The sequence below is a fragment of the Amphiura filiformis genome, chromosome 19, assembly GCF_039555335.1.
Source record: "Amphiura filiformis chromosome 19, Afil_fr2py, whole genome shotgun sequence".
Taxonomy (NCBI): Eukaryota; Metazoa; Echinodermata; class Ophiuroidea; order Amphilepidida; family Amphiuridae; genus Amphiura; species Amphiura filiformis.
This window is the reverse complement of record NC_092646.1, coordinates 53199815-53215618: the sequence shown is the minus strand read 5'-3', so window position 1 is coordinate 53215618 and position 15804 is coordinate 53199815. Positions and strand designations below refer to the sequence as shown.

General features: G+C 37.2%; 1 protein-coding gene across 1 annotated transcript in view; it reads right to left on the bottom strand.

The window, feature by feature from the left end:
- The window catches only part of LOC140141475 (uncharacterized), a 58078-nt gene that overhangs the window by 15771 nt on the left and 26503 nt on the right, over positions 1-15804 (bottom strand). The window contains 3 exon segments of the mRNA XM_072163354.1: positions 1354-1511; positions 4145-4369; positions 7908-8045. Of these exon segments, the coding sequence (XP_072019455.1) occupies positions 1354-1511; positions 4145-4369; positions 7908-8045 (521 nt within the window).

Sequence of the window (15804 nt, the reverse complement as noted above, 5' to 3'; positions counted from 1 at the left end):
GTATTTTTAGATGCAGAGAAGTCAAAACAATACAAATATTTGGAAATTTAATCAAAATACATTGTATTTTCGACTAAAGGCACTTTAAAAAAAAGTTTACATTTTGTAAGGATAATCGTATTTTCGCTGACCCCAAATTTAATTAAAATGTAAAGGTATAAAACAAGTTGTTCCGGTTGTTTCCGGAAAATGGGAACAGATCCTATCATAAGACAAACAGAAAATCAATTCTATCAAATTGCCTTCATATGTGCCCCAGACTGCACCTATAGGTAAATTTGCCCCTAAATGTTTCAAATATATGACTCTCTACTTCCAATTTTGGTAATACATCCTTCCCACAAGGCATTATTTTTGGCTATGTTATCCCATCTGTCCAATAATGCATTCATATTTCCTGCCCTTTCCTGCTCACAAGGCCTCATTTAGTCCATAAGCAATGGTCGCTTGACTGCATTGACTTGCCTTATAGAATTGAAAATGTCATTTCATAGAAAAAGGGTATTTTTTCACAGTCAGCCACTGCGAATAGGGTATCAAATTCATGTAAAATTGGTGTAAAAGGGTACGTTTTGGAGCTCTCACGTACTAGGGTAGTTTTGCCAAGTTTGGGATTTTGTGCTTTTTCCTTCATTCTTGAAAAATGTTAAAACAAATCTGAAAGAAATCCTCACTATTTCATCCTGTGTTTTCTTCTCATGTACTATTCCTTTGCACATTCCTTCAGATCTCGACAGGCAGGAGGCATGTACGCATGCACACCAATGATTCACCAGGGGCGATTCACAGAGTTTGGATTAGGTGCTCTATTTGGGCGTATTTACTTCCGTTGTTCATAAAATGAACACAAAATGTGTAGGTCTGGTGTGATGGCGAGGTCTCATCAGTCGCATTCACACTCAATGCTTTATTTTCCCAGTTGATTGTTTGCTCTTTGCACTCGCCAATTTTTAATTATACTTTATAAAGCCTGCAGTATGAAAAAGCTCCTGAAGGCAGCAGCTTCTTTAGGATTAAAGGCATCTGTTTCTGTGTTTACTTGTTTAAGGGTAATAATTGCATCAATTACTTGTTTAAGTTTGGGGAAAAGGACTTGTTAAAAGTAGCAATTTCGCGCTACATATACGTTTTTTTTACTTTACTTACTTATACGGTTTAGGGGTGCACATTTCAGTCTCAGAAATACTTGTTTAGGGTGCTTTTTTGTGAGTCCATGGATGTACCTGATAGCCTCCCCTGCCACTATAGTGCCCCCCCACCCCCTCGGATAGGATGTCATCATTTGGATTTTTCACTGAGAACTGCAACTAGAATATTGATGCCTAATTTAACTGTAAACTTTAATATACAAACCGTCTACGAGCGGATCTGTGACTTGGTTTGATGGTTATAATTGCATCCTCATCCTCGTCTGATATCTGGGAGACAAGCTCTGAATAGCGTACAGATGTTGGTGTAGCTACATCACTTACAGTGGTACTACAACAAAATTCAAGCTTTGGTGAAATCCCCTGTGAAAGCAAGAACAATTGAAAGGTGAAACTTACAAATCTTACTATAAATAGGCTAATGTTGTATGTATGTATCTATGTATCTATCCATGTGTATAAAGGCTCCGTCAGTTTCGATCCAAATGTTGCCAAATTCATACGGGATATCGATGAATATACGGAAACGGTAATGCACTTTATTTCGTTGAAAACGGTAAAGAATTGGCCTCAAAATCAGTGAAAATGTGGTCCGTTGCTATCCAAAGTAAACAAAAAAGGAGTCAGTTACTAAGCTAGCCATTCGCGTCGCACAAGCGTATCTAATGCCAAGCAGCTCGCGTAGCACAGCGATACGATACCGCTGGTAACGCAGCACTACGCCCTGGCACGCGTAAACGACGCAGAGTCACGTAATGAATGATAATACGGGTGAACGACCTTAGCTAATAAATACGGGAAAAAGATGTGTGTTAAAAAGTACAAACAACATGAAAAGGTAGGCCTACTATAAATAAAAAACAAAACAAAATGAGGACAAACAGGCTGTACGAGTATGTGAGTACAAAATGAAAACGGGAATAAAATAGGCTAAGAAGGAAAGAAAGAAGCTCTTCAGGAAATGTAAGGAAAAAAAAAAGCTATAATAAGATCAGGAAATTTAAATAAAAAAAGCGATTAATTTACTGAGGACAGAATTAAATAAATAACATGAAAACGGGAAATCACAAGCTCTGCAGCAAATAAAAAAAAGCTAAAAATAAAAAAATAAAAGGAACAGGGCGGGATTGAATAAATTTAAAAAAATGGTAACAGAAAATCATAAGCTTAGCAGCAGATTTTTTTTAAATGGAACAAAATTGACCCATGTAGAAGAAACTAATAAAAAGAAAGAAAGAAGTTAAAATGGAAACGTAGGCTTAAGGAGGGTCAGGTTCAAATAAATAAAATTTACCTTTTCAATGATTCTACCTGCTCAGTAATTCCTCCTGTTTTAGTGAACGCTCACATTTACTCGCGTAGCGCGGGTGTCCCGCTAGTTAGTACAACTCTTGTAATAAAGTCTCAAGCTTAATTTATCAGGTCTGGTTTTGAAGTCTTCAACTTTTACTAGTGAATTAAAATCAGATGTGCAAGCTGCAAATCCCACCAACATCCAATTCGACACAGACACCCACACATATAGGCCTAATGCAGCTAATTGTACAGGATTCGATATGTATTTGTAGCATATGGATTGACTTTTCCCATCACATTTGTGTGTGGGTGGTGTGGGTGTATATACCCATATGGTACATTCTATACTTAAAGTCATAATGTACGATCTTTTTTCAGAATTTACCTTTATTTTTTTCAAAACCGATTTTTTGGCATATTTGTAATACTTACACATGTTCTAACTTAAATCTATGAGCAAACTGTCAAATTCGTCCTATTTGTAGTAAACGGGGCGATTCTGTTGGTCCGACATAAAGTCATAATTTTTTAGATTATGACTTTATGTCGGCCACGAATCATAAACAGCGTAACCGTAGTCTCGTACAAAACTAGCTTGATTACGCTCCCTCCACATGTGGAGGGAGCGTAACCAAACTGGCAGCGTGAGGAGACTAACTCTGAGGCCGCACTTTTCGCTGTCCTAATCCAAATAGTGCGAGATGTTTCGAGTGATAGAGGTGAAGTTTATGATGTTGTTTCTTTGGAAATTCCCAATGTTTTTCGCGTCCAAATGTATTGGGAACTTTTATAATGATTGCATATTATCATTTCAGAAGAAAAAAAGAAAAATCTAAAAATTGAAAAAGATCGTACATTAAGGCTTTAATGTAACTGCTAGAGAAGACATGCTTATGTATATTTACTGGGATTGATGTGTATGGATCTGCAGTTATAGGTCGATCATTGAGATATGCTGTATTTTGTCCTCATTTGATTTGATGGTGATTATACCCAAACACAAAAACACTTGGCGTACGGCACCTTACCATCAGGGTTCACAGTTTTTAGTAAGTTTTTACGTCCAGGATAACTACACAGTGTGGGATCACCCATCGTTATATCAGGGCGCACACCACCAAATCAATGCGCCATTTGTGTAACCCTAAAGAACTTGGATCGCCCAAAAAGTTGCAAAACACAATTTTTAAATAAAGTAGGCCCGCGGATTGAAAAATGGCCAGAAATCGCGCAGAGAAAAGTCATGTTTTCATGTGTGTTTCAATGGGGCGCTGCATTGGTGGTGTCGCCCATCATGCACAGATGTTTGATTAGCGATACAAGAGAAACTGTAGAAGAGGTTGCTTGGATCGTGCAAATATTACATTACACTGCTATATACATTTCTTGTATTTAATTTTTTCCATCTCCATGCCCAGCCTGCTGGACCCATTCAAGTTATGTAATCTTACTTTTCTGGGTCCGTGAGTGCCATTTTGAACTGGTGTGGATGCAGATCTGGAATCGGACCCAGATGGAATCGGATGCAGATGGAATCGGACCCAGAAAAGTAAGATTACATAACCTGAATGGAAAGTAAGATTACATAACCTGAATGGGTCCAGAAGACCAATTGTACATAGACTAAATGGATATTTAGACAAAATAGTATTATTAGACGAAATGGCACTAGACCCAAACATGTATGGATTAATACTTACACCAAACCATCTGGTCCTTTGCATCAATACTTCTCTCTCTGAGTCTGTATATGAAGGAGCCAGGGAATCCTCAGGATAGAGAAATTCTCTCACAGACGTCTCGTAAAAAGCCATGACTATACCATCCTGACTGTAATCTTGATTGAGCTGGATTAGTTCTATTAGAATTCTCTCATCAGATAAGATATATGATAAATGGGCTGGGTCTAAACAGTGAGGAAATGTCTGGAAATGACATGTAAAGACAGTCTGAATCGGATATGATTAAACCCAATTTATATTTCTTTATATTCGCAGTCATCCAATCCAGGTGTTGTCACATAACATTGACTATGTGTATGCATGATCGTTCCCAATTTCGGGAAAAAGGGGGTTATTTTTAAACTATGTTCGCGATGTTTAAAAAATAGGGTTGTTTTTGACGAAGGTGTACTCGAAATTAAAAATTATTATTTTTTAATCATGAGAATGTTGAAATACTTATCATGTATATTCATGAATGAAGCATGGCTCAAGTTGTTGCTTGAAGTATACATTGTAGATAACTGTATCATTATTCATATCAACCACATGATGCATCCAATTGGGTGTATTTGTATATACTTTCCTATTATTTGTTTTCCTCATATATAAAAAGGACAACAGAGGTCTCATCAGAAAAGAAAATGAATTGTGTGTGATCTTGAAATGTTAAAAAGGGGGTGCTTTTGTAAAAGTGTACTTGAAATGCAAAAAATAGGGGTATTTTTTAAGGCTAACTTGTACCCATTTTTGTGTCAAACAGGGGTAACAAATGCTGAAAATGTTCTTTTATATGAAACTGTGCAAAATAGGGGGGTATTTTTGACTTTGGGAACGATCAAGCGCTATGCCTTTGAATAGGAAGTGACAACACCGGGCATCCAGGTATCATACAAAATATCAAATTGATAATTAAAAGTTAGTCAACTGAACTTGTTTCATATATCCCATCCTGGATGCTTCTTGAAGCTTAACAGCAAACAGAATAACATTGTCTATGCAATTCAATGTAAAGACATGCAGCTCTTGGGATTTTACCTATTTGAAGTCCAAAATGGTGCCAAAAAGTCATTTAGACTCAATAAAAAGACCTTCAGCATACAAATCTTTTAAACATGGGTAAACATTATTATCGCTTCAATATATGGCTTTTTAAAAATAGGGATCATAAAAATATAGCAAATATAGGGCTGCTTGAGGCCCTGGTGTTGTGTTGATATTAAATGTACACACAAGGGAAGGGATACACCCACTGGACTATTTGGGGTCAGGACTCTAATCTCTTAAAGCCATATTATAACATTTGCTGAGGAGAACGCCCTCAAAATTCTGGTTTTTACACGATTGTAATGTACTTTAGTTAATAAAGATACTCTGCAAAAATCAAGACTTTAGGTGCTGTAGTTTTGTCAAAATCCGAGATTTTGAATAAAATGATGGAACCGGAGTTTTATTATTACGATGGAAATATTAGTCGAACGCGTATGCACCAGTGGCGGATTTAAGCTGTCAGCAAGTCAGCAGTTGCTGACAAGGCCCCCCCCCCTGCCATTTTGGTCAAAGGGCCCCCTGCATTTTTTTTTTTTTTTACTTTAATTGTTTTCTGCATGATTCAAAGGTGCGGTGTGTAGAATAGTATTAATGACAAGAGACCATTCTATTTATGATTCTTGGGTTGCTTCCTTCCTCATTCACATGAGTGTCAGGGCTATAATAGCAGCCCTAAAACTAAAACATATCAGGCCCGGTATGTGGCACACCTAGGGCCCTACCCCGAAAAGTTTCACTTTGCCCGCCCCGTTTTGGCCCCAGCAAGAGGTCAAAGATCAAGGGTACCAGGGGCCAAATTTAATATTTGGGAATGCAGTTCCTTAACAGGGCCGGATTTACTATTTGGCCAGATATCCCAACATTTGGGGGCCCCCCAAGGTTGCCATGTGCATGTTCATTTGTAGCCCGAAAACACCATGTTTTGGACCAATATATGGTAATAATGCAAAAATTATCCGGGCTTCGCGCGCACTACATTGTAGCCTATTACACACTAAAAATCACTTTCATCTTGGGCTAAAATAATCTGAAATTGAAATTTTTCGCGCCTTCGCGCGTAAACATCATATTAAAATCAAAACAAAATATGCTCATCACCCGAGTCTAAACCAAAATGCTTTCCTCACGGTGAGTTTGGGGCCTCCAAAGTCTGACCTAGCCCAGGGCCCCCAAAAAGGAAAATACGGCCCTGAGTTCACATAGATTTAGGACTACGAGTTGGTACACTGATAATCCTAGAGCATCATAAATTCTCAAATTAAAGCTGGATCTAAAACTACAAAGGGCCTCGTATGTGGACCGTGATACACTTAGGCCTAAAGCCTTTCCCCTAGATATGAATTTTGCCAATTTTGGCCCAGATATCCAAGATCAAGAGTTGCCCAAATGTCAAAACAAAGGGCCAGTCGTTTCTCAATAACTATTCATGGATACATGAACTCAAAAAGTCAAATATTATAGGCCACCTTGGCCCTTTGTTTTAAAATTTGCGGCCCTCTGCCTCTGGGCCAAAAACAAAGTAATTTAAAGCAAATATAACAGTTAGGCCTAATGGTTGTAAAGAGTTGACACACCCATTAACACTTAGGCGGTGTAGCTTTACATGAGTACGCGAGCCTCATGTCAAATAATATGGGCTACAGGGCCCAATTGTTTTAGCCCTTTGTTTTAAAAACAAAAAGGGCTTAGCTAACAGCTTGTGGATCCAAGTTTTAACTCTGCTGAAGACCTTGAATTACAAGAAAAACTTTGGTGGTAAAATGCACCTTGCTCCAAAGAAGAGTTATGGCTCATTAAACGTCATACATCAAATTTCAAACTTGATCAGAATTCAGATTTCTTTCAAAACCACATCAAAGTACTTATGTGGTAAAAGCGATTCAGAAAATGTTTACTGAAGTCTACCTGTGATATATGGTTCTGGAGTTGTAAGCAAAATGTTATAGGTGCATTTAGGGCTCCACAGGGTCTCTAATTATTCGTCTTGCAAGAGTAAATAAGTTTAAGAATAGTTTGAACCATTTAGTTACATCTAGGTAATATCGCCAAATACGTCAAGGTCAATACGGTTCAGTGGGTATTTTGCTGAAATGTTGTTCAAACTATGCAAAGTATTGCTCTGGTATAACTTTTGCTTATAGCCCTGCATCTCAGATAGGTCAAACCATACTTTGTCTGAATCGTTATAAACAGAGAAATACTTTGACAGGTTTACAACATGATCTGATCAATTTCGAAGTTGACCCGCCGTATGACTTTAACTTTTTTCTGAGCAAGGTGCATTTTTGCCACCTAAGTTTTCAAGTTCCTTTTCCTTGGGGTCAGATTATGATATTGAAACTGATTCTTGACCTTAATCACAAACAATGCAAGGGATTTTGCTTGCTTCTTGACTAAAAACAGAAAAGGAAATATTCCTTGTTCTTTAGTACCGAACAAATTTGATAAAACCTCTATTTGGGTATAGAATAGTGTAAAATAGTATGAAATGGAATGAATATTTGTGCAATGCTCGCACATATCCAATAACATTGGGCAGAACTAATGCTCAATTTTTTTTCTTGCCCTCCTCTCGACAAAATTTCAGTACTAATTGCGATATCACGGTACTAATAAATACTAATCTATTTTTACAGAAATGTTATAATATGGCTTTAACAGAGATGGGTATTATAAGATATTTTCTACTTACCCTCTCAAATCTGAGCAACTGATGGAATAAAAGAGGAAAGATGGGAGGTAAACTAAGTGTCCGTTTCTGCTGGCTAAGAAACACAATGCTGAGGTAGACATCTTCACGATTCCTGAGAACAGTTCCTGGACAAGTCACCTGCATGTTAAAAAAACCAAAAACAACATCTATAATAAATTACTGAGTTTGGTGAATTGGTAAGGCTAAAAACTTTAACAGTTTACATTGTTTTGGAAAACGGACTTTTGCGATGTGAAGAACAATTGTCCCCACCCCAATAAAACATCAAATTTTGTTTTTGTTTACGTTAAGGGTGTCAAATTAAGTTAACTAGGCGGTTACCCGTATCTCGCGGTTTTCGGCTATTATAATTATTGGCTTTCGCAGATCTCAGAATCAGGGTGTGTCCTTTGGCTAGGTCTGACAAAAAGGTCACCGTGAAAACTTTTGTTTGTTAGTCCAAGGTCCACTCACCCACCAAGTTTGAGCTCCATAGAGGCAATTTGAAATTTCTACCTTTTTGACCTATGACCTCTTAACCGTGGGTCTGACGAAAAGGTCACCGTGGAAACTTTTGTTTGTTAGTCCAACATCCACCCACCCACCAAGTTTGAGCTCCATAGGGGCAATTTGAAATGTCTACCTTTTTTTGACCTATGACCTCGTAACCGTGGGTCTGACTGAAAAAGGTCACCGTGGAAACTTTTGTTTGTTAGTCCAAGGTCAACACACCCACCAAGTTTGAGCTCCATAGAGACAATTTGAAATTTCTACCTTTTTTTGACCTATGACCTCTTAACCGTGGGTTTGACAAAAAGGTCACCGTGGAAACTTTTGTTTGTTAGTCCAAGATCCACCCACCCACCAAGTTTGAGCTCCATAGGGGCAATTTGAAATTTCTACCTTTTTTGACCTATGACCTCCTACCCGGAGGTCTGACGAAAAGGTAACCGTGGAAACTTTTGTTTGTTAGTCCAAGGTCAACCCACCCACCAAGTTTGAGCTCCATAGGGGCAATTTGAAATTAGACTTCAATTGGCCTTGACCCGGCCTTGACCTTTGACCTTAAAAAATATAAACTCGTTCTTCCTCATACCAAGCTGCACCCACCCACCAAGTTTGAGGAACGCGCGACCCCCAGTCTCCGAGAAAAGAGGCGGACAGACAAACAGACAGACAGACACACACACAGATTGTGGTGAATTATAGTAAGATTAGTTTCAAAAGCACTGAAAGCTCCCTGCGAGCTAAATATTTTCACACCAAAACAATACACTAATGTTGACAGAAGAATTTTGTCCTATTATTTTTCTGAAGATCATATGCCTGTAGTCTTGAATCCAGTGAATTAACTATTATACCTCAAGCAATCAAACAGTATGAACATCTCAAACAATGACCTAATCATGCTAATTAGCAGGGACAGGCGATTTTCGCGGTGCGAAATCGCGCGACGCGCCGCGAAATTTTCCTTTCTCCGCGCAATTTCATTTTCTCCGCGAAATTCATGTTTTTCCGTGCAATTCACTATGAAATGTGAACAAAAATGGTGTTTTGTTTGTCTGTATTGAAATATCAGCCTTGTTTGAAGAGTACGCGTCATGTAACGATAGATTAACAAAAACATGAATGTAACCATTTACTAATTTGTCTCGCACCAGTATTGCTTACTTTCGCTGCGTGGGGGTACTTCTCTAATTCTGTGGGATGTATTATATTAGTAGGGGTGAAAATAATGATTCTGTGACCAAAACACGGGAAATATGATTTGAAAGTGTTTTTTTCTTTTTTTTTTCTTTTTTACTTTGAAGCATGTAAAACATATGAAATGGTCAAATGGTGTGAAAAACTCCAGATAGAGGTCGCTTTTCAAAATGGCCGCCAAAATGCCTAAATTGGTCAAAAATTGCCACAAATTTTGTGATTTAGATATCATAATGTTAAACATACATAATACTCTGCATGACACGGTATATAATTTCATATTTTGATATGTTTTTTTTTCTTCGTGTTTTATATGTATGTTTTATGTATAAAAGTTCCGCGCATTTCCGCGCAATTTGCTATTTTTTTCCGCGCAATTTGCTATTTTTTTCCGCGCAAATCGCCTGTCCCTGCTAATTAGCCACACATCTGAGGCCACGATCACAATATGATGACAATAATGAAATTGACATATTGCGTGGGTGCTAATAGGTGTTAACTTTTTACTCTACCTATGTGGAGACTTTCATACTTTGTGTTTGTTTTTGTTGCATTTTGTAGTCCTACAGGGGGAGATGTTAATTAATGTATTTCTTTATTCACTGTGTATTTCTATAAGTGGGTAGTCATACCAGGTTTTACTGTGTAGACTACGGTGAAGGGGGGGGGGTTGCTTTTTGTAGTCCTACATTGGAATTCTGTTACTTTGTAGTCCTACTGGGGAGAAGATTCAACAATAGGCCTATTTTTAGTGAATGTGTGGTTGTACAGGCTTAATTCTTCTTTACGGGGAGAGGACTTAATCCCCTGATGCCTTCAGCAACTTAATCCTCCAATGGTCACAACATGCAAAGATTTCATGCAACACTTGCGAACAATCAAATCAAAACTCTATGCATTTACGAACCGCGAAGGACAGGTGATCTCCTAGTTAACATGGTTAATAGTAATACAAAAGTTAAAGGTCCAATTATAATGGTGATTCTATCCTCTTAGAGTGAGGGCCCTTTAAAAAAATCTGTAGCTCTGATGAGTGGCACAATGAGGCCACAAATGAGATTATTATTATCAAACTAGATTTAGCGGTTCTTGGGTTGGGAGGTTCTTGTGATATCTATATCTCATAACACCCGTTAGCCCCTTAATCCACTCTGTTTTGTAGCTGTGATGCTTACATGTACTTCAGGACCATTCAATCTGGAAACCCATCGTTCGCTTCCTACAAGCCCTGCCCTGCTACCACATTGGAGAACATTGGAGAAATGTGAGCGCAAATAAGGTCTAATATAATGTTTTTTACGATCTCATGCATGCTCAGTACCCCATATGATTTTGCCATTATCGATTTGTTGTCAGGTAAACCCCAGGTTTTGTTTTCAATACACTAACTGGAAATTCAATACACTCATCAGCGGCGATTGCTGTTTGGATGATTGGCTAAAGGGGCTTATGTATAACTGGTTGCAAGTAAAAAAAAAGTGGGATCATGTGGGCGCACTTATTCAATAGAGGTCAAAGTTCATACTTTTGTGCTGCATATGGGCAAAATATGAATTTGGCACAAAGTATGATTAACTTTGACCTCTATTGATTTAGTGCACCCACATGATCCCACTTTTTTGTTACTTGCTATATACTTAAGGCCCTCTAGCTAATCATCTAAAAAAGTAAGATGGGATCTTGTTGGCGCACAATTTTATTGCTGGTTAAACTTCCCACTTTTGTGCTGCACATGGGCAAAATGTCAATTCAGCACAGTATGAACTTTGACCTCTATTGAATTAGTGCCCTCATATGATCCCACTTGTTTCTTAACTTGCTATCAGTTATACATAAGACCCTCTAACTAATCATCCAAAAAGTAAGATGGGATCTTGTTTGGCACACATTTTATTGCTGATGGTCTAACTTCCACTTTTGTGGTGCACATGGGCAAAATATGTCAATTCAGCAGAGTACAATGTATGAACTTTGACCTCTATTGAATTAGTGCGCCCACATGATCCCACTTTTTTTTTAATTGCTTTTAGTTATACATATAAGCCCCTCTAGCTAAACATCCAAAAAGTAAGATGGGATCTTGTTGGCCCACATTTTTATTGCCGGTCAAAGTGGCACTTTTGTGCTGCACGTAGGCAAAATTAAAATTCAGCAGAAAGTATGAACTTTGACCTCTATTGAATTAGTGCGCCCACATGATCCCACTTTTTTTACTTGTTATCAGTTATACATTAAGCCCCTTTATCCAATCATCCAAAATGTAAGATGGGATCTTGTTGACGCACATTTTTATTGCCGGGCAAAGTTTCACTTTTGTGCTGCATATAGGCAAAATAATGCCAATTCGGCACAAAGTATGAACTTTGACCTCTATTGAATTAGTGCGCCCACATGATCCCACATTTTTTTACTTGCAATCAGTTATACATAAGCTCCTTTAGCCAATCATCCAAAAAATAAGATGGGATCATGTTGGCGCACATTTGTATTGCGGGTCAAAGTTCCACTTTTGTGCTGCACATAAGGAAATATGCATCACTTTGGCACAAAGCTTGACCTTTGACCTCTTTTACATTAGTGTGCCCACTTGATCCCAAGTAGCTGTTACTTTTTTTTTGTCTACCAGTTGCCAAAGAAGCTAGACGATGAAAAATAAAATAGGGATCTTGTAGGCGCATCTTTTTGTGATGCAGTAAAAATTATAGTCCAGGCCCTAGCTAGAACCCGGCCTACACCGGATAGGGCAGAGATTTTGACACTTGATTTGGGTTATTGGACCTTTGAGGTTAAAGAATCACGGAGGTGCTTTTGCGAAAGCGGCTGCGAATTCGAGAGTTCAAGATGGCCAAGTGCCATTTTGAAAATTTTAAATTTTAGTTTTCACTCAATATTCATGTGTAATACATCATTCTATAGGTTTTTGCATACAAGGAATCAATTTCTGACATTATTTTTATGATTGAAGGTCAGTATAACATGTTTACATTCAAAATGGCACTTGAATGGTTGCCAAAAGATGGGGTTTTCATTAAAATGCATTTAGAATTCAATATTTTAACTTATTTGATGTTAAAAATAACCATGGGATGCTGATATTATGGTCAGTTGTCTATGTCATTTCTATCATCTCCTAGATATGTTTAAAATCAAAATGGCTGCCAAAATGGCCGCCAAAATAGTCTTTTTTCATTAAAATGTGTTACAGGAGTATTATAAAGTACCAGATTTACAATGAAATGGTGCCAAACATTGTGTTCTTTTGTATTCAAAGTATCCCTCTGGTAAAGGGGTAACAATATGACATCGGCATCAATTAATATTATCTCATATGGGCATGTAAACATTCAAAATGGCCGCCAAAATGGCTGCAAAACATGATTTTTTCATTAAAATGGTATTTAAAACAGCATTTTAATAGATGTTGTGTTAAATATTTCCATGGAACGCTGATATAATGTTAAAGGGATATTTCTATCCCAATTTCTTCCTGCTCATGTGTTTTTACATTCATAAAAGAATCTTAAATCCTAAATTTCATGCAAATCGGACATTCCGTTGGCGAATTATGGACTATAACATACCGTATATTTCAATGGTCCATAGGATTGTGTGTTATACTTTTCGTTGGCGACAGAATAAAATTCAAAATCGAACATGTTGGCGGTTTCTCTGGAAAGGGAATATATTTGCAAGATTCCTCTTGCACATGATCATTATGCACCTAGTATATAAGGGGTCCCGTTGGTATGAGCATGCCGGCAGAATCATTTTACGACAGAATGTTAACCATATGCCATGAAGCTGAAAAAATGACATCTCCTGTAAAAAACTGGTATCTTGAAAGTTGGTGTAACAGTCATTTAAAAGAATATGACTGTTACACCAACATCCAAAATATTATTTTGGTGGCCAAGTTGAATTTTAAACATGCCCAATTACCCATAAGTCCATGCTGTTTTCCTATTACTGCTATGCTATAATGATTATGTGCGAAAATACTCTCCTTTTATGGCACCATCCCCTTGAAAACCAGATACCTAGTGTTGCTGTAACAGATTTTGATGAAAAAATAATATTTTGGTGGCCATTTTGGGAGTCACTTTTATTTCTTTGAACTTACCCATGGGATAATTTTGAATGACATATTTTACGTTACCCTTCTGCCACAAAGATATTTTTGGATCTCGAAGAAAGCACTCATGTGGCACCATTTCCTTAAAAAATCAGATAAATTACATGTTGTTGAGACATAATATTATCAATTTAAAACTACTTGCATGGTCATTTTGGAGAAAAAAAGAAAGGAAAGAAAGCACTATTGTTGCACATAATACATTATGTAAATTGTAAGTTGCTGGAAGGTATGGGTCTTGCTTAAAATGCCATATAGTTGAAAGCTTTCCATCCTGTTTCTGTTTTATGGAATTTGATGGAAAACAAAAAATAGACTATGGGGCAGGTTGGCCCACTTGTGCTGGGGCAGGTTGCCCCCATTGTGTTTATGGGCAAGAGTTATGCATACTTTCTCCATTTCACCCATTTTGTGTCAAATGAAGCAAAATACAATTTACACACCAACACTAGTCAGTTCCATGGATAAAATTGTTCAAAGGCGGAGTATAGTACAAAAAAATCTATATTGTTGTCCTATTTGAGCACTTTTGTAGGGAAATAGTGTAGATTTCAATATCGCCGTATTTGTTTATAATTGGGAATTTGTACATAAAAAGTAATTCATCACTCAGAATAGTTAAAAATGAAAAAAAAAGTCAATTACAATTGTTATCCACAGCCTTTCAGTTTTTCGTTATGGGTTTTATAAGATGATTGGTTAACGTTATTTCCTTGATTTTAGCTATTTCCTCAAGAATGACCCATGATGGCGCAAAATGAATTTTATTTTTTGATTATCTTGGAACTATGATAGGTGATATCTTACCACAGTTGTAACTTTAGAATGTTTTATTGGAAAGAAATATGGCAATAACACACGGTTGTGCATAGAGGGCCAACCTGCCCGTTTGGTGGGCCAACCTGCCCCGCCTGGTTAATTTTCTTTTCGCTCTCTCCTACAACTACTATAACTTTTGTATAAGTCACAGAGCCATATAAATTTGTTAGCATTTACCTAGAGTAAACAGCTCTCAAGTATCAAATTGATCATGAGAGCCTCCTAACCCACAAACTGAGCTCTCCAGATAAGTGGGGAAAAGGGGCCAACCTGTCCCGGTCTCCCTTACTAGGTGCATAATGATCATGTGCAAAAGGAATCTTGCAAATTTATCTTATAAATTTATAATTTATATCTAGAAAACGGGCGAAATGTTCGATTTTGAATTTCATTCTGTCGACAACGAAAGTATCACACACAATCCTATGGACCATTGAAATATATGTTATAGCCCATAATTCGCCAACTGAATGTCCGATTTGCATGAAAATTTGGGTTTAGGTTTCTTTCATGAATGTAAAACACATGAGCAGGAAGAAATTTGGATAGAAATACTCCTTTAACATTATATCAGCGTTCAATGAAAATATTTAACACAACATCTATTAAAATGCTGTTTTAAATATCATTTTAATGAAAAAATCATGTTTTTGCAGCCATTTTGGCGGCCATTTTGAATGTTTACATGCCCATGAGATCATATTAATTGATGCTGATGTCATATTTTTACCCCTTTACCAGAGAGATACTTTGAATACAAAACAACACAATGTTTGGCACCATTTCATTGTAAATCTGGTACTTCATAATACTCCTGTAACACATGTTAATGAAAAAAGACGAGTTTGGCGGCCATTCTGTCAGCCATTTTGATTTTTACACATATCCAGGAGATGATAGAAATGACATAGACAACTGACCATAATATCAGCAACCCATGGTTATTTTTAACATCAAATAAGTTAAAATATTGAATTCTAAATACATTTTAATGAAAACCCCATCTTTTGGCAACCATTTGGCAGCCATTTTGAATGTAAACATGTTATACTGACCTTCAATCATAAAAATAATGTCAGAAATTGATTCCTTGTATTCAAAAACCTATAGAATGATGTATTACACATGAATATTGAGTGAAAACTAAAATTTAAAATTTTCAAAATGGCATGCCAAGGCCATCTTGGATTTCTCGAATTCACCATGGCCGCTTTACATAAAAGCACCTCTGTGATTCGTTAA